This window comes from Xiphophorus hellerii, chromosome 24 (genome assembly GCF_003331165.1).
Source record: "Xiphophorus hellerii strain 12219 chromosome 24, Xiphophorus_hellerii-4.1, whole genome shotgun sequence".
Taxonomy (NCBI): Eukaryota; Metazoa; Chordata; class Actinopteri; order Cyprinodontiformes; family Poeciliidae; genus Xiphophorus; species Xiphophorus hellerii.
In genome coordinates, this window is record NC_045695.1 from 11,618,056 (window position 1) to 11,640,472 (window position 22,417).

Consider the following 22,417-nt stretch of genomic DNA (forward strand, 5'->3'; position numbering starts at 1 on the left):
CCAAGATGCCTTAATTATTTTTTACTTGTATGTTATGGTACCGTTTTTCATCGTAGATTTCAACACTCAATATTTCAGCTAAGAATTTATGAAGCAATTTGTTTGATTTACAGCCTTATCACACACTGGGAAAATAAAATTTAGGGGCTTAACAAGGCTGAATGACAAGAATAGGGAATAAAATGGTTCTTTTTAACTACGTGTCATAAACATTCAGATTGTACCGTAACAACCGGAAAGTATTAATCAGTGTGCACCCTGGTGCACACTGACTCACCAGGGTCCTTTTAAGATTATCAGTGTCTCCTATGTCAAATTATCTGTCATACAGTGTTTGTTTTAATTCCAGTTTGATGTTTAATGAACGTTTATTTTCTAACCAAAAATAAATGACTATTTTGAGGCCACGTTTATAACGCAAATGATGGAAAAGCGTCAATTTTCACCATTTAATGTTCTGCAAGTAGAAGTACAGATATTTCAGTAAAAGTACAGGTTGAGCTCTTTTTTTCTTTAAAGATTGTACATGAGTACAAAAAGTTATTTTCACCTTTCCGTCACTATTTTCCTCATCATGGACTTTAACTGGGCCAATCTTTTCATTGCTATGGTACTTTCTATGTCTTTCTGTTTACCAAATAATTTTAGCTCTTAGCAAATTCTTAACAACTTCACATTTCTAGCAACATCAGAAGTGTTTTCCAGTGAAAAAAGCTTCATACAGGTAGGACAGCAACCCTGCCTGGTCATGCCCTTCCAGACTCGTGTCCAGTTTCAGTTACGATGATTCTCTTAATCTTATTAATCCATAAAATCTGCCACATGACAGACTGTGTATACTGGTGGGAAGAGGTCGGCAACAGTCGAACTCTGCAGCAGAAACAATAAGGACATTGTGCAACGGTTTGATTTGCAGTTTATGTTTGACATTTTATATTTACTACTATTGTCTAAACAGTGCAGTAGACCTTTATTAAAACATGGTAGTGCTTTTCTTGCATACATCATTAGTGATTTGGTTACATTCAGTATGGCCACGGATATAACCATCAATACCATAAAACAACTGATAGGGAAATTATCACTGCATTTTCTGTGTAGGAGACAAATTAAAAACACTTTCACACAAATAATACCAGATTTGCTAGAGAAACGGTGGCAAATTATGCGCACAGACGCAGAAACATGCATTTCGCACAGTTGTTAAAAAGCTGGACCCAAACGACGAGAACTTCGGCTCCTTCACTGGATTTTAAAGTCCGATATGACTCGGTGATACAAGCAATGGAACCTCAAAGCGCAAACAGCAGCATAAGAAACACTTTCTCGGTCCAGGCTTTGGGTTTGCTTGACATCAGCGAGTATTTCTTAGTAATTAACTACAGACGCAGTGATTTTGGTTCAAGAAGTGGGTTGTAAACAACACCACAAAACAAATGAAATAAAATTTTAAAAATAGTACAGGCTGTCATAAGATTAAGAAAACTTGTGATGTGAAAACAACAAAAACATAGGAAGGATGTGGGAAACACATGAAGCTACAAAATATGTTAGAAAAAAATCTGATGAAAATAAAAATGATGTATAAAAGCTGACTAAACATCAAAGACAAATATTGAAAACACACGCACACCACCTACAATAAAAATATCACAACACGCATATAAAACTGATTGGCATGGAAGCAGACAAAAGCATAAGTCCTCTGACTAATTCATGTGCAAAAATATTTTCTTTAAGGAATGCAACTATCTGATATGACAAAATGTGATGGCACATTGACATTTTCTTCCTTGTAGGATAAATAGAAGAGAGTACATACAATTACAGAAGAAAATAGAAGATATGAGAAGTAAAACCTACATTCCAGGCTCAAAAGCCTGTTTCTCTGAAGGTGATCTTCCACTAAGTGCAAATTTCTGCCTCACAGCTCACAAAAACTCATATTAAAGATCCTTTTGGTCACGAACAAGCTTTCTTGTACTTCGTATGCTTTCTGAAAACAGACAGCCGTATGTTTAAACTCAAACATTCGCCACCTTGAAAGGATTCACATTCACCCCCAACCTCATGTTTTTCCTGTATACTTATGACTAAGGAATCCATGTTGTAATCAATCAAGAAAACTGAAAATGACTTTTTGTCAGTCAACAGAGGAAACCAGGCAATGAGAGCAAACACCAATCACATCTGGTAGCTAGCTAGATATAAATCTTACAGAAATGTATGGAGTCTAAGGAGTACACACTGATAACAGTTATAGGAGCTTATATAAGTCACATGGAGCCATTAGCCATGTAGTGGCGATTGAGCATCTGATGAGTTAACTAGCAGTATTTTTATTTATTTTTTATTTTTTGCAATTTTCAATTTATGTTGCAACAAAATTCTGTTCCAATTTGATAAACATTAATAAACTGGATTAAGTTGTAGTATTTCCAATTGTTTTTATTTTAAATTCAGCTTTTTAAAAAATCTTCTGCTAACTGCTAACAGTGCTAATATCCCAGATTCACCAAGTACTGTCAAGCTAGCATTGGCTAACTCCTAATGAGATTTTTTTTACACAGTTCTCCTTGTATTGCAAAATAATTCAGATCAAGTTGAAAACAGCAATGAATTGGATACAACATTTTACATATTTGTTTTAATTTTAAGTTTTTAACTTTTCTTTTCCTTTTAGCAACAGAATATTAGCACTTGTTTTGCCCCAGAACTTAAGCCTAGTTTGTAAGAATATATGCTTCAGTGATGCAACGTTAATTTTATTTATTTTTTGTCAATTTTACTTTTCCAGCATTTTTTTTCTCTTCTGGCTAATTTGTTAGCAAAGCTAGCACAACTGACTACAGCGGTGAGTAGCCAACTAGCACTGGCAAACTTCTTATCAGTTTTTTTTTCTCCATTTTTCTCTTTGAGTTCAGTCCCATTTTTGATAAAAATAACACACTGACTTAAGTGACACAAAGTTTTACATTTTTACTTTAGAGTTTAGACTTTATGCTAGCAATGCTAACTCTCCATGCTTCAGCAAATTAGCATAAGCTAATTCCTAACAGCATTTGTTTTATTTTTCTCTTTGTGTTTCAACAGAACTCAACCACAGTTTAATAAAAGTGATAAATTGACTTCAACAATACAAAGTTATAATTTATTTAATTGATTTTGAGGTTGTTGTTTTTTTTGGCTTATTGCTACCACAACTAACGGTTCCTACTTCAGCAGGCACTGGCGAATTAGCATGAACTAATTCCTGTCATGAGAGAAATCAGAAATCTGCCTTTAAGACTTTGTAAAATGTCTGTAAAAGAGCCAATACCTCGAACAAGGCTGACAAATTTTGTTTAACGGTGTTGCTATGGCCCGAACTGTTGACTGACAGCTTTAGGATGAGCAAATTAGCGGCTGCCAATGTTTCCTTACAATTGAAATTTAAAAGTGGAATGATTATCTGGCCACAAATATTTCCAGTCTCTATTTTACCCTAACCAAAGCATTCAAAAGAAATGTTTTCAGTTTTCCTGTTTTCCACCTATTGGTGGTGGTTAAATGCTACTCCTCTGTGCTGAAGTCCTCAAAAAAGCTGGTATTCTTGTAGTTCCAACTTTCTTGCTTTATTGTATCGCCACATTTTCACACAGTTGTTGAAGCCAGTTGTGTGGTCAGCACTTTTAATTGAAAAGTACTGAGGTTGATGCAGCTGTACAAGCAAAATCGGAACAAAATCATTTGTAATCTTCTTATCCAAAGTCTTCAATGGTTCCTATTTAATTTTGTGGGGTGCAGAAATACGTCTGAGATCCGCAGTAATAATTCTGCGGCGTGGAATAATAGTTACTATGTTGATGATGTTGGTAGTTGTTGTTCTGTGGGGTTGAGTAATAGTTGTGATGGTGATGATGGTGACTCTGGATGTTTCCTTGGGCAAACAGGAGTGGGGCCGTGGAAGGAGGCGGCTGCTGGGCGGAGGCCACCCCCGGTGCTAGACTCCCATTGCGTTGAATAGAGCCATACCAGCTGGACGTTGCCATCTGAGGCGTAGTGGACAGAAGACTGAGAATGGAAGGGACAAGAAGGTAAGTTTACTAACAAACATTAAAAAAAAATAGGTAAAATTGATTTTAAAAATATTTAGTATAGGGAAAATGTAGGTTTAGTGACGGCAAAAGCCCAATATTCTCATTTCTTTCATTGTGTTTTCACTACATCTAACAGCATCAAGTCGCTTGGCCTCAGTGATAATTTGGGAGTAAGCAATATCTAATAGGTTTGAACATGCTAATCTCTTCAGTGATTTAAAATCTGAAACTCTTTGGGAGTGCAGAGATGCCTTAATATTTTTTATTACTTTAAAGCCAAACCAAACAGAAGTAAGCTTTGTATATGGAGAACAAAGGTGGGCTGAGAATTGAGCCTTGGGGGACACCACAGGTGAAGAATGCTGTAAATTAAGATGTAAAGCTGTAAAGATCCAGTTCTTTATATAGAATATGAACTACTCAAGAGGAAAACATGTAAGATTTATTCTTAAAAACATGAAACTAATAATTTAATAATCTTTTTTATTTTTGCATATTGTATACTTTGTGTACTTGCCATTCATTTCCATATACATAAAATACAGACAACTTTCTTTTGGTGCACATGAATCTTTTTCCACCTGTCTGCAGCCGATTTGTTTTTGATGTTGATTATTTGGACTTTGTGCTGGTGCTCACCTGGCCCGATCAGATCTGCTATTGATGCTCCTTGACAGGTCGTCATCGCTGTCGTACCGTCGCGGGTTGTCAAAGAAATAAGCTCTAGAGCTGAAACTGTGGCTGTTGATCATGCCGCCTGGCGCCTGAAAGAAACAGAGTCCAGGTTTTTATTCTAGAAGAAGAAGAAGAAATCTGCAGCATAATTTGACTTCTAGATGATCAGTTTACCAGGTTTTGGTGGGGCCTTTGGACTCTGAAGAAAACCACCACTAAGCTGGTGGGCAGCAGCTCCCAGAAGAACAAAATAATCCCAAAAACAATGTATCCCTCACCGCTGATCACTTGTGTGTCTGCCTTTAAAGCACAAACACAAACATTTTGCAATATGAATTATGAAACCTGATGTCACCAAGCAAACAGAGAGAATGAATCCACCAAAGCATTCATCTTCCTCACTTTGTCATGTTAAAAGTTCAAACTCCACCAAGTTACCCCCAGAAAACTTGCTAAGATTGGGTGTTAGGGCAGTCATCCGTCCAGCAGCCGGTCATGTTTTTGAGTTAAAAAATGTTTAAAGTTGACAAGAAATTTGAAAATATCACTTCATAATTTTGTATTATTGAAAGATTGTAAGAGTAATTTCTGAACACCAACTAAAAAGTCTTGAAAAATGCAAGCATTTTGAAAATACTTAAATAAATAAGCAATGCTTAGCCTGGTGGGGGCACAAGTAAAGCCTGGTGACCCACCAGGCTTATAAAACACTGGGGGAAACCCGGCTCCAATGCATTTATTCAGGATTCAGACCGATACAAAGTAGTTCATAGTTTTGAAATAATCTGAAAAGTGTAGCATGCATAAAACAGACATGATCTTTTATATAAAAAGATTTACAAAACTGAAACATCAAGGCATCCAATCCACGCTTGTTTTTATTTCCTGAAGTTCTTGTGTAATTGCAGGTGTCTCCCCCTGCTGGTCATTAAATCCCTTCATTTTTGCTGCTTCTTTTGGATCAATTTTAGATCTTTGTCATATAGAGTCTGAAATTTACAACACAGGCATGATTAGAGGCTACTCATAACTGTAGTTTGTTGAGAAACATTAAGAATCTTGAAGAAAATTTGCAGAGCATGCAATATCATATAAATTTAGCAATTTATATGATAGGAACTAAAGTCAGATTATACCCATATTGATTTATTGAGTCTATATTGTCCGACAAACACAAGGAACTCCTTCAACATGTGTTGTCTGTCTCAAGGCCTGCACCCTCTGATGTAGGTCAGGATACACAGACATGGTTATTTATAGCCAGACAAAACCCTTTACCCTGCTAAGCACCGCTCTACTAATTCTCTAAAGATGCGTTGTATATGCACTCAAACACCCCAGCTACATAAAATATTCACTGTTTCGTCTTCATCACAAACATCAATGTTTTCTAGCTGAAAAGTATGCACTACCCTGTCCAATAAATTCGATTTTATGGCTCTCATGTGACCCAGATTAGCACTGCATTTAGCAAGGCACTATAAAAGCCAGTAGGTAGAAGTACCTGATCGGAGACGCTGTACCAGCCATAGCTGAAGGGGCTGGGTCTGTCCTGCGGCGACAGGGCCACCACCACTAGGTTGTAGCAGGCTCTGGAAGTATAGAGGAGAATCACCACGGCTCCTACGGCGGTCGCTTGGCACACTGATGTTCCCTGGAGGGAAGAGTCATTGTGTCATAACAAGCTCTAGCTCTATACCACCAAATATAGGTCAACAAGCATTACAAAAACGATTAATTATAAGCCTGAAGCATGAATTTAAGCATATTACCATGTGGCTTACACAAGTTACATTAGTTTAATATAATGTACAATATTTCTAACAATGGTGTGATGCTCTCTCCTTAATTTATTTCTATGTTAAACAACAAGATGCTCTAGCTAGCAGAAATAATAAGTATTGAATTAGCCTGAATTAGCATCACCAGTCTGTTAGCTTTGCTTACAAGCTGCTTCCTGTATGTTTGACATCAATGAATTTTCACCCACAGAATTTGCACATGAACTGTAGCTTGGAATACAAATAAAATGTTTTTAGCTAGATGTAAAAGAGTTTCAAGCAAGACTCAAAATGTGAAGATGTGATTGGAAAATGTGGCACTTTTTATTTGTTTTGGAGGTTGAAATCAGAGCTTAAAAAGACATGCGTATAATCTAGATACAGGTCAGAAAACCCATGGGATTTGGTAGTCGCTGTGCAAGCTAACGTTGTTAGCTTCAATGTTAGCTATTTGAGCTTTATAACTATAATTATCAATGCCATACAAATGTTGATTTTAGATTTGGAAGTTGGAGTTGGTAAACATTTGGCTTTTCAGTTATTTTTCCAACTTTGAACTCTGAAAGTCTGATTTTTAAAACATGGCAGCCATGTTGGATTTTGAGGTTGGGTTGGTAAGAAATCCCCGTGTCTCCAAATCTCAGTTCTGACTTCAGGTTAATTTTTCCAAAAACAAATTACAGAAACTCATCAGAACAGCAATCCAACAGTAATGTTTAATAATAACTTGACTTTATCTCTAAAAAAAGAAGCTCAAAAAGCAAAAACTGGTGAATGATGCCTTTCTTTCTACCTTTGACTCGAGGTAAACGTTGGCAGAAGACATTTTGGCGATTTTGAAGATGCACACAGCAAGAGATATGGCACACAGGACAAACAGGCTGTCGTTAATCAGGACTCGAGCCAAGACTGCATGTCTGATCCCCCCATCGCTGTACAAACAAAGAGCAACACATGGACGTGCAGAGAGAAAAAATGGACTCAACATACAAGAGAAATAATTTCCTGTGGAAGCTAGATATGAAATGACTGAACGATTGCTTACCTTGGTGGGTCAGAGTGCATCAGAGCTCCTTGAGCTAACAACGCGCAAGTTAAATTCACCACCAGAAAAAATATACTGAGACACAGAAAGAACAAGCGCAGAGGAACCCTATGGAGAGAAGAGTCGCACAATAATAATAATAATAAGAAGAAGAAAGGATAATGATTGTTATCAGCTATCAAAATTACCCAACAAGGCTCTGATTTTCATTCCTAACCAATCAAAGACTTACTTGTATTTGGTGAGCTCAGGCGAATACTTGGCTTTAGCTTTAAACATCACCTGGCGAAAGAAAAACATGAGAGGTTCCTTTAAAGATATGCAGAATTTAACCGTTTCACAGAGATCCCACCTACGTTGAAACGCCGAAAGCCGGAGTGGGCCTGTTTTAGAACCAGAGTGTGAACTAACAAAGCTCAGGGAAATTCCTGGAGCTCAATGAAGTATTCAAACACAAGCTCATAGTGAAAGGCTGAATTATGCTGACGAAAATCAGCAATATGTTGGCATTTACGATGATTCCTCAGACCGTGCTGCTCTCCAGAGAATTAAAAATATGATCCATATCCCCCTAAATCCATCTGCTTTCAGTTTCATACGTTCTTGTTTTTCAACACTTTAAATCACGGATGTACAACAGACAAATCTGAAGCGGTATGAAGAAAATCTCCTGCAAACAGTGATGTGATGTCAAACAGTTTGCTGGTCAAATTGACTATCATCTGCATAAAAAACACATAATTACTAAAACTGTTCATTAGTTCAAATTTTGGGCCTTTAGTAATCCAGTTTGCTTAAGTTTTTCAAGGACTAAATTTTGAAATATAAGATGTTTTATGTCGTTTGTCCAATCTCTACGTACCATTTTCTCTTTTCAAAGACTTGCAGTGTTTAATTAATAATAACAATATTTGAAACCATCTTATACTGACCACAAAAGTCCTTAAATACATCAGCAACATTTAGTTCAAACATCTTAAACCAACACCCACTCACATGGTCTGCCAGTATGGTGAAAGTAGGCCACAACGGGGTAATTTGTAACCAAGAGATGAAGCAAGCAGTCAACAAAGCAATTCAGTAGCCTTGTCTACTTTTTCTGCTCGGTGTATGAATGCACTTCAGACTACGTATCCTCTTAGCACGCAAGAAATTTTTATGTCTTTTCCCAGCAAAGGCAGCCAAGTATGAACTTGACCATCTGCTCCTTTATTAAAACAAAGTCAGGACTTACAACTGACTCGTCAGGAAAGCAATGCTGGATGTTAGGCAGCTGTGACACGATGTCCGTTAGCTTTTCACCAACCTTCAATGCCCTCCATGACTTTGGGGGTAAACTGTACGGGTCATTTCTCAACTTTGGTTAAATATATTTGCTCTGCAAAGTAAACAATAGGCCTTTGGGTCTGATCAGCACGATATTTAAGTGCAGTTAGTGTCTATGAGTCAAGTATATATTATGATAGAAGATTGCTTTCCAAAAAAGTGCTACAACTGTATGCCCTTCTAGAGTAAAATTCCACTTCCATGAAAAACAAAACTGTTTAGAAATGTTACAAAATTCAGGCACCACTCTTATTAAGGTAACTCTGCTACTTCATAATATGAATAATTGCTGCTTTCTGTTTTGAATGAGAGCTGTTAGATCATGCAGTATAGTCTTGTTTCAGATTTTTGTGTAAGAAGTTTTTATATCACAAGAATCTCATACCAGCCAATGCCAAAATTCATCAAAGGTTAAATTATAGTCCAAAATACATATGATACTTGCAAATAAATACATTGCATGTCCCTTAACTTCTATATAATTACAATTTCATCAAGATATTGCATGAGGAATCAACCAGGTCAGTGATTTAATTGGGTTATGAAGACCAGAGAAGCTGTGAAGATGTAGGGAATTGTGTAAAACATGGAGGGCAGCGATGCCAGACGGTCAGGAAAGGAAAGCTTTGACCTTGGCCAAACCTGCGTCCTTTAGATATGTTCCTGTGCCAATGCAGGTCACTCAAATAATCAATGTTTCCCCATTAAATTCTGGAGAAGCCAGTTAATTTTCTACCCATTTAAAGAAAGTGTGTGGCTGCAATGAATCCTCTATAATTTTAAATGGTTTATGGAGAATGTATTTTAGCAAAAATCATCAACTTTTCCAAATCTAAAATAACCAAGATTACCTGAAGAAATAGTGCTTGTATAGCATTGTTTGTGTCAAATTTGTGATTTTGTTCCTTTTGAAATTTTGCAAATTGGAGCAGGTTATGTGGCAAATCAGAATATCATCTACAAAAAAAAAATAATTTACATAAAATGGGAACGCATTCTCATGCTAGTTAGCTCTTTAGCCTCAATTCGCCTTTAGTAAAACACAGATTTAATGACGTTCACATAAATACGTCTTAACGCTCAAACTTCCTCACAGAACAAGCGAGAAACAATTTTAGTTTGTGAATATTTCTTTTCTATTTCTGGATGATATGGCAACACAATTTATACAGATAATTACAGCTAATGTGCGACTGTGAGAAGTTTTGAGCGAGAGCAGCACGATATCTACACTATCAACCTATAATATGTCAACTCTATTATCAGTTTGTGTGTTAAAAAACACTTTTTTACAGTAACAACAAGTAAAATATTTGGATTTTTTTGTGTGTTATAGTTAAAATGGACCCAAATTGACATTAGCTGGTCAAAGCTTTACAAAAACTGTACATCAGAACCAAAACCTCTGCTTTAGTAAGAGCAGCTGCTGTTATAAAAACTACTACAACAGCTTCCAGTTTGAGCTGTGGAACAAAATGTGAATCTGATATATTACTCAGACCTGAAGCAGCCAGACGTATAAAACCACAATCAGGAACAATTTCATCGCTGAGCTGGCCTGTCACATGCTCTCATGACTGGGATAAACATGTTCCTACAGATATAATGACAGGAATGAAGAGGCATGATGGTAATTAACAATAAAGATGGTTAATTACTCAGCCATGTGTAGAAGAAATTTGAATTCTGTCTTAAATCTACCAACTTGAAGATTAACATGAATGCAAAAGTTGGCCAGAGTCAGCGGATGGGTGACCATGTTTATTCAGCAGTCATATGACACCATGAGCTGCATTAGCAAATCACGACTCACCCAGCGAGACGAACTTCCTTCCTTTTGTACAATGCATGTAAATGTGGACCAGGCTTTTGCAAACCGAGGAGACAAGCTGGTCTTTGATATTTGGAGTGCACAGCACAGGTGTTGAACAGCTGCAACCAAACAACTGGGTTCCTTCCCCCCTGTTTTTCACATAATTAGTGACTACACATGGTCTACTCAAACATTTGTTTGAGTGGAGTCTTACCACAGACCAAAATTAATATGGCTGTATGTAAACATCTGACCTCAAGACCCCACCACATGCCCCACTGCATGCTGGACCATCTGGTGCTTGCTGAAAGACCTTTTAGGTGAACATAAGAGGCCGTGCTGCAGCAAGAGTTCAGTGACATGTGAGCTAAAACAGCTTGATAACTTTTGTGCTGTAAAGTGCAAAGACTACAACGACATGGCCAATAAACTGGTCCAAAATGGTGGCAGAAAGGCAACCGGTTGCGATTTCATGTACGTTTTACAACCACTAATTACAATGTATTTTATTGGGATATAATGGGATAGATCAACACAGTGGAAGAAAATGATGCAACAGTTTTACAAAATAAGAATCTGAAATGTATGACTCCAATTAAATACTTTACAGAACCAGTCAGGACCAGTGTTTTTTTTTTAGCATGTCTAATCACTTTGCATATCTAGACACCTCAAGCTTAGTCAGATTGGACATTTAAACATAAACTTTCAAGCAGTGTCACCATTTAAGGCTTTTGTCTATTGTGAGGTGAATCTCCACCCCAATCTCAAGTCTTCTGGAGCCTTTTCTTGCAGTATTGCTCAGTATTTGCCTCCATCCACCTCTCCTTCAGGTTTGATCACCAACATGGTGGTGATGTGCAGCCAGGGGCGCAACTATGTATATTCTGAGAGATATGTCGACTCATTATAGGGGTGCTCTCAAAGAGTCTGGAGGGCTTTTATATTAACTGTGGGCAAGAGACAGAAGGGCAGGGGTCCCTAATCTGGTATTGTTCATATTAGCTCATGCAGCAGCTGATTATAAATACAGAAGATGCTGACTAAGTCATTTTTCTGCCGTTTTATGGCGCCCCTGTGTATCGCATATTGCACATAAACATGAAATTTGTGCAGTTCTGCAAATGCAGTTCATTTGCCCTGTCAACAGCTCCTCAAACATGACCTGTGGATCTTTACAGCTCCTCCAGAGTTACAATGTAATGCTCTCTCCAGATAAAATCCCATCAAAATGCATTTAAGTTTGACTTTTTTGTAGCTTAAATTAAAACAAATACACAAGCCACAAAAGGTCAACTCATGTTTACTGCAAATTGGCCGATCTAAGCCCATTTTTGACAGTGGGTCGTTAAACACGAAATACCCGGAAAACTGCACGCTCAGCTGTTTTTATGAAATCGGGTCACACAGAAACACACATACCTGTGTGAAGTAGAGGTTGAGCAGGCAGAGTGTGAAGAACTGCAGGCAGACGGGACAGCAATAGAGCAGCCAGTAGGCCAGAGGCTGTAGCTGGTTGGCCTGCACCACATTTTTAAAGTAGAAAGAGAAGAGAGTCGTCCGCAGCGCTGCCCACAGCAGGCACAGGAACAAAAACACGCTCTGGTAGCTGAAGCGCTTGTGGCCGTAATGCAGGATGAGCCAGAGCTGCAGGTAGACGAAAACAAAGAGGAAAGAGTAGAGGACGGTGTAGACGGTGGTCAAACTGAGCTCCAGTGTTGGAGAGATCGCATCTCCGGATGACTCCTTCAGAGAGGTAAACAAATCGGAATCGACCTCCTCTCCTGGCGAAAACATCTCCGCTTGATGCTTGTGGGAGGTGCGGGGGGAAAGACGCTAAAAGTGGGTCAGACCTGGGTTGCATTTACCATGCAGGGCAAAAAGGCGACGGTATTCAAGCGCAAAAATGAGACAAAAACAGTTTCTTTTAAAAAGAAGTGACATTATTCACCCAAAAATTGGCTCTCCGATTGGAAAAAAACTAGTGAATAAATGAATGGTTCGACATTTAAAATGAGCTAAGTTAAAAAAATAACAAGAAGGAGCCAAAGAAAAACAAGAGAGGTGCCTCTGTGATTGTCTGCAAAGCTGCTCTTTGCAAAAAAACAACTTGAGGGGGGGAAAACCTCCAGATCAGCTGTGATGCAGTTTTAGACCAACCCCCTTGTTTCGAACGAAAGCGGAAACTGGCTTTTGGTGTTCGCCATTTTGGTTCAGGATAACGATCAACTACGTGGAGATAGAGCTGAGCATTGAGCCACAGTTTCAAGCTAGTTTCCAACATACATTTCCTGAGTGAGCAAAAAGAGGCCACACCCCTATATTTCCATTCTGAAATTCTATTGGCTAACCCTGCAACCAGCCTCCACAGCAAATCCATCCCATTGGTCAGTAATGATGTCAGCTTTGTACGTCCAAAACCCCACCATAGACATAAAACCATAGACTCCGCATAAGCCCCCACATAACGTATTATTATTATTATTATTATTATTATTATTATTATTATTATTATTATTATATAGAGTCTGTTGATACGTTTACGTTGGCGCCATCATTGTGAGTTTTATAACCACTCAGTTCTATTATTTTATTATTGTTCAGTATTGACCCAATGATCGCTATTTTTCATTCTGAAATCAACATAGATTACTGTGTATGAGTCATAAATATCTACTGAGCGTAGACTTCGTTTCCGATATTTATGTTCGTTTTCCACATAAAACGCCTTTCACAATATGGCGGACGCGGTGACGTATCGTTTCAAGCCTACGTGCTTCTACTCGTCTTTGTCTACGAACGCTTTCTCACTTGTGAGTGGTGATTGGTTCAAGTGAGAGTTATACGTGGATATGATTGGTCTACAAAGAGCAAGTGGGCGTTTCTGCTGGCAGTGAGGCGTACAAGCAATTTACAAGATGGCGTATGAAAATTCTAAAGTAAAATCGTGGTCATTTCAAATTGAGAGTCTGCGAGATTACTAACCTTAAATAATCAATTTGAAGCTAAATGTAATACGCAGAATCAAGGTATGTGTTATTATTGGTATTTAGTAACAAAATATAAGATCTCACTGAGTAGTTTTCATCTTTGAACATTTAGAATACTGCTTTTATTTCGAAAGAATTAAAGGAAACACTGCGTTTACTGTAAACGCAGCTCTCTTAACGCATAGCATTGAGCATCTTGCTTTTAAAAGTACGTTTCTGGTGCAAGAAACGTAAATGTCAAAAATGAACAAGAAATATATATGGGCGATCACACAGACTGCTATTAGTTGATGAAGCAGAATATCCTATCGCTGCTGACATAAACTGAGATTCCAAAATATGGAATTTATTTGGGATTTTTGTGCTTTTTCTTCTAAGAAAAGTAAAATGGCCTCTTCAGACTTGCCACCAAATGACCCCCGACCTCCCCGAACTCGTACTTCTCAGGTAAATGTCAGGTGTTTTTTAAAAATTATTTTAAAAATGTAATAATTCAAGCTAAGTTACTAACGTATGGATTCTGTGTTTTACCTGAAAACTTAAAACGTCTTAATAAAACGACAATTTTGAATATTTCATGCGTCTATTAAAGGTTAGACTGGTGTTGTGTTGATATTAATACCCCTTCCAAATACACCATCATGGTTCAGAAGTGTTTGTGTTATGTATTCTTCCACTGATGAAATAGTCTTGTGTTTATCTTTACCAGTCACTGTGTTTTCTCTCCTAGAGAGGACAGTGCAGTCTTGTAAGGATCTGGGTTTGTGTTGCTGCCGTCCTGCTGTGGATCAGCTCAGCTGGATGCCATGAAAAGGCCAATATGTCGAACCATATTGAAATCACAGCTGCAGACTTCCACGAAAGGCTGCTGTCTGGGAAGATGATGTTCCTCTATTTTCAGCAACAAGGTAAACACACGGTTCTGTAAACCAAACAGTTTATTTTTAGGCAAATATCTTCTAATATATTCTTACATAAATTAATCTGATTGGATTTAAATACAGTCAACCTAACATAATTCCCGTTTCTCCTCTGTCGTCTCTAGTTTCTCCCACCATCTCTCTCTTCCTGATGGAGTTGGAGAAATCAGCCGAAGCTCTGCAGGATTACGGAGTGCTAGTCGGCAAGGTGACAGGAGCTTTGTTCATGATGTCTGCTCCGTTTGTTGTAAACGTTAGTATAAAAGTACAACAAATGAAGTTGTGTTTTGTAGGTCACATGTAAAAAAGAGCCGGTACAAGCATACTGTACAGACGCAAAGCAACAACACAAAGCTTTTCTGTTCAGGTAGGTTGTGTGGATACAAAATTATCAGTCGTAGCTTTCAGAGCATGTTTGCTGTAAACGATCTCCAGAATTTTAAATTATTAAATCCCTGTAGTTCAGTGGAAATGAAGAGAACCACAAACTAATGAGTCCAAAGATGACTGCAAATTACTGTAGCTTAAAAGCTCTCCAAAGCTGCTTCAGTAATCATGACCATTATGCAATCATATAAAGAAGGATATTATTTGCTTGCTGACTTCATTAGTGTTATCCTAACTGTTTGCAGTTTTCCATCTTTGTGTTTGTAGAGGCGGCAAAGAGTTCTTGAGTTTCAGCTTGGACACCGTCTTCGATGTCAACTCCATAGTGGCTGAAGTCCTGTTGTGAGTATAAGCACCAATTTGCACTGTGACTGAGTGATATGGCTTGAAGATTTATGGTGTCGTAACCAAAAACAGGTTTTATTGAGATTTTATGTGACAGACCAACAGACACCATTTTTTTTAAAAAATACTGTAAAAGTGTGATGTGTATTTGTATTGGAATTGACTCAGAGAAGCTAATATAAAAGCTACACCACATATTTGTTGATGTTTGTTTTGCTTTGCTTTGCCTCTTTGCCCTCCAGCGCCATTCTACGTGACGAGGTGAAGTACGTCCACACGGACGCCGACCTCTTGACCTTGGAGAAGGCAGCCAAAGGGAAAAAGGACATTGTTCTCGGTCACGTTCGCAGTCTTGGAACTCAAGGTGAATATTTAAAGCAACAAAATGACAGATTTGCGGTGATTTTGTTCTGTTAAGCCCGCTCCTACCTGATCAGTTTTCCTAAATGACAGAAATCAAACATAAATAAACCACATGGTGTCTCTGATATGCTTCTCAGAACACAGATCGCTGATGGAGACGGCGTACGTTTACGGATCCAAATATCAGTTCATCCTCATAACCGGAGGTCCGGTACTAAAGCAGTTGGGGTATGTTTTATTTTTTTCTCATGTGAATCATCTATTATAGTTAAAGTTGCAGTACACACAGCTCCCAACCAAAAACGACCAATCAGAGCCAGGAGGAGGATTTTAGCACTGTTAATCAGTTTCAATGTGCTAATGGCGAAGAAACAACTTATTATTCCAGGAAAAATGGTATCTGCTGTCATCAGTGGCTATGCTAGGTAGCTTTAACATTTGTGGCTAAGCTGTAACGTAGCAGAGAGCAAGCGGGAGGAAATGATTGACAGTGCTAAGACCCTCCTCCTTGTCTCTGATTGGTCGTTTCTGACTGAGTCTTGTATTTCTACAGTTAGCATTGGAAGAAGGCAGAGGAGCAAAATTCTTTCACCGATTATCTAATATTACATTATCAAGACATAATGATACTTTTAACAAATGTGTGAAAACCACACTTTTTATTGGAAGTTACAAACTGAAGCTGTAAAACAGTAATAACATGATTTCCAGAGTTAACGAATCGTCCCAGCTCTCCAGGGTGTGGTTTGTCCACTGTAGAGTTCATGGTACTGTCACGACCCCTGTGACCTCTGAGCGCTGCCCATTGACACGCATGAGGACGGCCCTGTCCACCCTGAGCTTGCACACGTTCCTGCAGCTTATGGAGGCCCCACTTGTGGTATTTACAGTCCATCAGAAAAAGCTGGAATGGTTACTTTTCTAGTAGAAAAATGTTGAAACATTTGGGTTTTCACCTTTTTATCAGTCTGAAGTGTTCATCGATCCCTCGGCAGTCCCACTTCCGCAGTTCCCCTACCAGCTGACGCCTCAGGTCTTCCTGTTTTCTCACCCTGCGACCGAACACCTGGACCTGGACACGGCCAGCGCTCTGGCCTGGAGGCTGCGAGGCCTCGCCCTGCTGCTGCTGGTGCACAGGTGTGCAGAACCAACCAGATTTAAAAACATACCACATGTAAATCAGGTTCAAGTAACTCAGGTTTTGTTTGATGTTTGTGTTTATCAGGCAGAGCCCAGCAGTTAAAACCCCTGATAAGTACAACGCTGCCTACCGACAGCCTGAGAAGGTAGTTTTTATTTAATTTAATTGTTCCTGCAGCTTCATTCATTTACAGTTTAAAAAGTCACATATATATAAAAATATTTGTGTATATTCTTTTGTTTGCAGAGTTCTGAGGTGAAATATTTGACCTTACACAGCTTGGATGACGTGTTGGAGCTCTTCATGAAGCAGCAGGAGGAAGAGGAAGAAGAAGAAGAAGAAGAAGAGGAAGACTCACATTCAGGTTAGAAGATCTGCTCCATGTTTCTCCAGAGAATCAAAACTTGATGCATGGAAAAGAGAGGAGTGTGAACGTGTGTGTCACCAGGAGAGCTGGACGATGAAGTCGCAGCAGAAGTGTACAGAAACCGAGGTCACTTCCTGGACCTGGACTCGGTCACACAACTAACTTCTGACAACTTCCACTCTGAAGTTGCACAAAGCAGCCTCACGGTGGTGCTGTTCTACCTCAAATGTAAGACTTTCATCTGAACACAATTTGAGTCTGCTTCTCAGTTTGTCGCGCTGTGATTTGAAGATGTCATTTTGGCCACCAGGGGACGCTGTTTCAATGGCTTTTCTCGGATCTTTCATTGAAGTTGCAGAGAAACTTGAAGGTAAACAGATGAGACCTGCAACAGGTGCAGTTTGTGTTCACAACAAAACCTGGAAGAGGTTTATTTTCACATTTATGCTTAGAATTTACATTTTAAACATTTTAAGGCATGAATGAATGAAGTTTTCTCAATAAGTTGTTATGATTTCCAGTTTGTTTCATCTCAAACGGTTTTGTTCTCACAAACATTCACACAGAGGAGTTAAATTACATTTAAAATTAATTTCATGTAAAGCAGATTTTTATTTTCCGAAATGATTGTTTTTTGGGGGTTTTTTTTAGATTCCAGGGTCGACGACATCCAGATGTGTGTCGTCGACTGTGGAGAGTGGACCGACCTCTGCGCCGCTCAGCCTGGCACAGCCGTCCCGTTTCAGCCAATCACGGAGTTCCCCAGTGTTCTGCTGATCCAACCTCAGCAGGCGGCCCAGCGCTACACCGGAACGCTGACCGGGGAGGCGCTGCACCGCTTCATCGTGATGTAAGAAAACATTTTGAATTTTGAATTTTTCATCTCAACTATCTGAAAAACACAAACGAGCTTATGAATCCAACAGAAAGGATGTTTTTCTAGTTAAACTGTGGGGATTTATTGATTTAACTTAATGCATTTGATTAATATCAATATAATAGAACATACACTGAACACCGATCCAGAACCGCACAGCGTTTTGGACGCGTCATAATATTCTGTTGCAAGACTTTTAAAGCTTCAAAGTTGATGAAAACGCTTCGCAAATGTTGCAGCTTCAAATGATTATTTTTTTAATCTCACGTCATGCTATGCCATGCAGACTCTCTGTCTGCAGTGACGAAGTTTATCTCCACTCAGCTTGTTGAATATTTAAAACGAATCCAACCGACAGCAATTTGATGTAATTTTTGGTAATTCAGCTAATAATTACTTGATCACTTTGTGGGATTAATTCAAATTTCCAACTTTTATTGTAAGAAAACTTAAACTATGCCCTTGTTTCTTTTTTATTTCTTCCAAACCAGGAGCCGCATGGCCTCTCCTCTGCTGCTGTCCACCAATGAGGAAGTGACATCTTTCCTTCAGGAAGTTCCTCACCCTGACCTGGCTGGTTACAGGCCTCATAAGGTCCTGGGTTTGTTTAGGACAGAGAGCCAGACAGGTGGGAGTCTGTTGTGAAAAACATTATTGTGATAGAACAATCACAGTGTACTGGTGGCTTCAGTTCATTATTAATATCAATATAGCAGAGAATGGAAAATGGTCAGACCGGTCAGGTTGAAGAATTATCTGATAAAATCTGATTTGTGATTTTTCTTCCTCTCCCAGATTTGTCCATGTTCACTGAAGCAGCAAAGTTATTAACTGGAGAAGTTCTGACTGGGCTGCTGAGAGACGGTCTGGTGGAGAAATGGTACCAACTTTAAATTCACTCCACGTGTTTTTTTTTTGCTGTTTTTATATCGTTTCTTCTTGACTGTTTTTCCTCTTATGCCGCTGCTGGAGTCAAAAGTTATTCGCAAAAGTTTCTTCCAGTGCATTTGAGTCAAAATGACTAAAACATGGGGTAGCAAATTAAATAAACAGTAAAAGCTGAATATTTTGTAGTTGTGGCGTCACAAACGGCTTCCGGAAGCAAATAAATCAGCAAATAAACTTTTTCCCACATTTTCTCTGTAGGGCTGTGGATCACGATGTGGAGCCTCCTGCGGTGTTGTTGTTTCCTTCTTGGGGGAAACTCAGCCACCCTTCAGCGCTGCCTGTGACATCATCATCTAAAGATCTGCTCACCCAAATCCACACTACACTGCTCCAATCAGTGGTATGTATGTCTCTTTAGGATTAGGTGCAAATTGGGGGGAAAAGAATAGCGGTCAGTACAGTTTCGTGTAGAAATACAAACTAGTTTGTCTGTGTGTGTGTCTGTTTTTTCTTTTGGTTTGTTTTTATAGTAGAATAAAAGGTTGTATCAGTTGTTCTGTAGCTACAAAACAAGCCCAAATCATAACTCTTCCGCGATATGCGTCAGTGTACATGAGGTTTTCCAGGAATATTAAACTTTTGCAATCAAACCACATTAGTTGGTATTAAACTGGTTTGATGACCTGAAATGTTCGACAAAAAAGCAAAAACAAAAGAAATCTGTGAGGCGACATTTCTTTGCATGCTGCTTTTTTCTCCTCAGCAGATTCAAATGTTGCTTTTGCCTCTTTTAGAGAAATAATTGCTGCTTGAATATTTCCTGCTGCATCACAGCTAGCACAAACTGGGTTTCCTTCTGATTCTCACAATGTTTTCTTCTCAATATCTTCGTTTTACACTCGTTTACATGCTTCATTTTACAGATTCAGATCACTGTATTAACGTTTATTCCTATTTTCTTCCCAGCCTGAGCTGACCGTGGAAAACTTGCCGTCATTTCTGTCGCTGGGTAAAGCGCTCCTCCTCCTCTTCGTGGGAGAGGAAGAGGATGAGATCGGGCAGAGGCAGAACCAGGCTCTGGTGGACCAGATGAGAGGCGTGAGGACGGAGCGATACCTGCCCTGCTGGATCCACCTGTACAAATAGCCATCAATTTTAAAAAATAAAACACAAATAATTTCCTTTCGCATCAGAAAACAACACACAGCTTTACTCCGTCTGTTTCAGCGGTCGCACTCCAGCTGGTCTGTCTGTTCTGGGTTCATACCTCGGTTCTCTGCCGCCGCTTCCTGCGTTGGTGCTCACGCATTTACCCAGTGGAGACGAAGTCTACCAGTATCCACCCAACACTCCCATACTGGCCGGCTCTGTGCTGCAGTGGCTGCAGAGCGTGGAGGACGGGACGGAGTCACCAGCAGGTACTGAGAGGACAGAAAATCCTAGAATTATTCTAAAATATTGAATATAACAGTGGACGTGTTTGTGCCACATAAAGATTACAGCAAATGGTTAGAATTTTTTTTAGAAAACAGTGACTTATGAAACAATCTACCCAATATTACTACATTTAGAATTTTAATAATCACTTTTTAGTCTCATTTCAGCAACAAGGCAGTTCAAAGTGCTTTAAACACCATGAAGTCAACAAATGAGAAAACAAGAAACCAACATTACATTTTGATGAGTCTCATCATCAACATCAAATATGTTGGTTATTGTTTCATTTATAAACTGCTGGGTTTTTATTCTAGATTTAAACGAACTCTGTGTTTCTGCTGTTTTGCAGTTTTCTTGAATATGTGTATATAAATATAAAACAGTCTTTTAGTTTAACACACAATCTGTTGCTGCCAATAAAATCTAACGTTCATCAGTGGTACACCGACATTTTCTGACAGTGCAAGAAAACACAAGGGGGCGCCGACTCCCAAACAAATGAAAATGCAACTAAAATGCAGAACATTTGTTTATTAATTGGGCAAAAATTTTTTTAAGCGCTTGTGGCGACCCCCCGCCCCCAGAACGTGCTGCCCTGGGTCGTCATCAGATCATTTAATAGAAAACACGAGGAGTACAGAACCACTCTGTCTGTACAAAGCAATCTATTTTAACCCGATATTTTGCCATTTTCTTTACGTTCAGTCTTGCATCTCCCATGCAAGTGAAGATTTCAGCTCTAATTAGAGTTGGCAGGCTCTTATTTCATGATTTATTCCTTCTCCTTTCACAGATTCAAAATAATGTAACATGGATTGTTAAAATCCAAACATAGTTCTCCAGCCTCTCTGGGTTAAAAACCATTTTTGTTGGAGCAATGGGAGTTTTAAATCTGTTTTACCTTGAACTCTACGGCTTTGCCCTGTCGCCACAGGGATGCTGGGTGGGGACAGCTGGCCTCCTGCTTTTGAGTTCTACGACTTCCTGAAAGTCATGGACATGCAGGAAGGCGACCACCGTCCTCCAGAAGAAGAGGAAGTGAAGACAGAGGAAGTGAATGTCGAGGAACATTTGGTGACTAAAACGATGCCATACGACCGTCTTGATATGAATTCAAAATTTCACTCTGAACTCTAAGAAATGTAAATGACACACAAAGTCTTACTGAATACTTTAGTCTAGTTTCTACTGCAAATATTTTAGTTTTATCTTATTTCAAGCAACTTGTCAGCAAGATATAGGAGCTTCTTTAAACAAATAATTCATTAATAATAATGAAAAAGTAATAGTCCAGATTATTTCACTTATAAGAAGACAGTTATTACATGTTACAAGCTGCATATGTCACTGTTAGATGTTTGTGGCTAACCTCAACTGCTACTGAAGACTGTTGAGCAAACTGAGTATCTGTGACTGAAAGACGGTTCAGCATCAAGTTGAATGCATTTCATTATGTTGTTTTTAATAAAAACAGGTGCTATTTTTACAAATAAAGTTTGATATGATTTCTTTTTTGTCTTTTGCATCATAGAACTTATTTCTCTTGCCGACTAGCTTTAAATACCATGCTTTATTTTAGCAATAGCCACATTAAAACTGATTTTATTTATGACAGAAATTAAAATGTGAAAGAAATTAAACAGAACAAACAATACTATGGGAAACATGTATAAAAAAACATTGAATTTTACATCTTTTTCTCCCTCACTTTTATTTACCATTTAACAATTATTACATTCATTTAGCATGAATGCTTCATACTTTCTCATTTTATTTGGCAACAAAAACTGATGGAAAATTTTATCAAAAAATTATGACTTTATTAATCTGATGTTGAATATTTTACCAGGAAGTTTTTCACCACAAAGCCCCTCTTATTATAAAAGAAATGTCATATTTTTATACTAATCCCATCAAATTTAATTTAATTTAGGTTTTTTGCCGCAGTGTCCTCTACTGGATAGTTTCTTGGGACTTTTCTTG

General features: G+C 38.6%; 2 protein-coding genes across 5 annotated transcripts; one reads left to right on the plus strand and one right to left on the minus strand.

Annotated features, from left to right (window-relative positions):
- Positions 1-899: 899 nt before the first annotated feature.
- On the minus strand, positions 900-12,844 carry gpr137c (G protein-coupled receptor 137c). Its single transcript, XM_032556484.1, has 8 exons — positions 12,142-12,844; positions 7,813-7,862; positions 7,581-7,688; positions 7,329-7,467; positions 6,259-6,408; positions 4,929-5,054; positions 4,719-4,843; positions 900-4,053 (listed from the first exon to the last, which is right to left on the minus strand). The coding sequence occupies exons 1-8, from the start codon at positions 12,514-12,516 to the stop codon at positions 3,768-3,770; spliced, it is 1,359 nt and encodes a 452-aa protein (XP_032412375.1). The 5' UTR covers positions 12,517-12,844; the 3' UTR covers positions 900-3,767.
- Positions 3,984-21,943, plus strand: txndc16 (thioredoxin domain containing 16). Of its 4 annotated transcripts, none has more exons than XM_032556482.1 (21): positions 3,984-4,076; positions 14,088-14,156; positions 14,440-14,617; positions 14,755-14,837; positions 14,923-14,996; positions 15,284-15,358; positions 15,604-15,725; positions 15,862-15,952; positions 16,436-16,604; positions 16,692-16,861; positions 16,950-17,010; positions 17,112-17,229; positions 17,314-17,460; positions 17,543-17,602; positions 17,884-18,082; positions 18,601-18,737; positions 18,905-18,989; positions 19,256-19,397; positions 19,964-20,133; positions 20,225-20,415; positions 21,369-21,943. In XM_032556482.1, the coding sequence occupies exons 2-21, from the start codon at positions 14,097-14,099 to the stop codon at positions 21,569-21,571; spliced, it is 2,535 nt and encodes an 844-aa protein (XP_032412373.1). In that variant the 5' UTR covers positions 3,984-4,076; positions 14,088-14,096; the 3' UTR covers positions 21,572-21,943. The 4 variants fall into 4 exon arrangements, with proteins under 4 accessions (XP_032412373.1, XP_032412374.1, XP_032412371.1 ...); XM_032556483.1 differs by lacking the exon at positions 3,984-4,076 and adding an exon at positions 13,652-13,748; XM_032556480.1 differs by lacking the exon at positions 3,984-4,076 and having other exon boundaries at positions 13,887-14,156.
- The last annotated feature ends 474 nt before the right edge of the window (positions 21,944-22,417 follow it).

What these genes read in the sequence shown, in the direction of transcription:
- gpr137c (XM_032556484.1), bottom strand. Translation starts at nt 12,516, where the DNA reads ATGTTTTCGCCAGGAGAGGAGGTCGATTCCGATTTGTTTACCTCTCTG. An exon ending in TCAACCTCTACTTCACACAG is followed by an intron (nt 7,863 to 12,141) that starts GTATGTGTGTTT and finishes TTCTTTCGCCAG; the next exon opens with GTGATGTTTAAAGCTAAAGC. An exon ending in ATGCACTCTGACCCACCAAG is followed by an intron (nt 7,468 to 7,580) that starts GTAAGCAATCGT and finishes TTGTTTGTACAG; the next exon opens with CGATGGGGGGATCAGACATG.
- txndc16 (XM_032556480.1), top strand. Translation starts at nt 14,049, where the DNA reads ATGGAATTTATTTGGGATTTTTGTGCTTTTTCTTCTAAGAAAAGTAAA. An exon ending in ACGGAGTGCTAGTCGGCAAG is followed by an intron (nt 14,838 to 14,922) that starts GTGACAGGAGCT and finishes TGTGTTTTGTAG; the next exon opens with GTCACATGTAAAAAAGAGCC. An exon ending in CTGCTGCTGCTGGTGCACAG is followed by an intron (nt 16,862 to 16,949) that starts GTGTGCAGAACC and finishes TGTGTTTATCAG; the next exon opens with GCAGAGCCCAGCAGTTAAAA.